Below are 460 nucleotides of genomic sequence, written 5' to 3' on the forward strand. Positions count from 1 at the left end.
GGGGGCTGAAGGGGGCGAGTGGGTGGGCAGGGGGTATAAACAGCCCCACGGCATGTTCTTCACTGGTTCAGCCTGGGAGAAGCTCCCTGAAAGCAGAAGGACTGTGTGTGAGCCTCGACATAGCCAGGCTCTTCTCCACAGGTCTGGGAAGACCCTGAGAGGGCTGCAGATACTCCAATAAGTCCCTGGTCACCTCTGGAGAGAACGATGGTCGCCCCAAAAGGATGGATTCTCCTCCTCATCCTGGGAGCCACATCTGTTTTAGGTGAAGGTTACACATTTCTATTCCTGTCCCTGTGCTGTCCCCAGTCTGTCAGCGAGCCAGCAGACACAGGCCCAGCACCAACGCCGGGTGCTGCTCTGGGTCAGCGTGGCGTTTGCCCAGCCAAACAACTTCCAGATCAGGGCTGGCACCCACCCAGCCGCCAGAGCTCAGGCAAAGCCTGTCTGCGGGTCAGCC

General features: G+C 59.3%; 1 protein-coding gene across 1 annotated transcript in view; it reads left to right on the top strand.

Moving 5' to 3' along the window:
- Window positions 1-207: 207 nt before the first annotated feature.
- The window catches only part of CILP (cartilage intermediate layer protein, nucleotide pyrophosphohydrolase), an 8,748-nt gene continuing 8,495 nt past the window's right edge, over window positions 208-460 (top strand). Inside the window, exon 1 of the mRNA XM_009870836.1 lies at window positions 208-265. Coding sequence (XP_009869138.1) covers window positions 208-265 — 58 coding nt within the window. The remainder of the gene's footprint in view (window positions 266-460) is intronic.

Source organism: Apaloderma vittatum, unplaced genomic scaffold, assembly GCF_000703405.1.
Source record: "Apaloderma vittatum isolate BGI_N311 unplaced genomic scaffold, ASM70340v1 scaffold7786, whole genome shotgun sequence".
NCBI lineage: Eukaryota > Metazoa > Chordata > Aves > Trogoniformes > Trogonidae > Apaloderma > Apaloderma vittatum.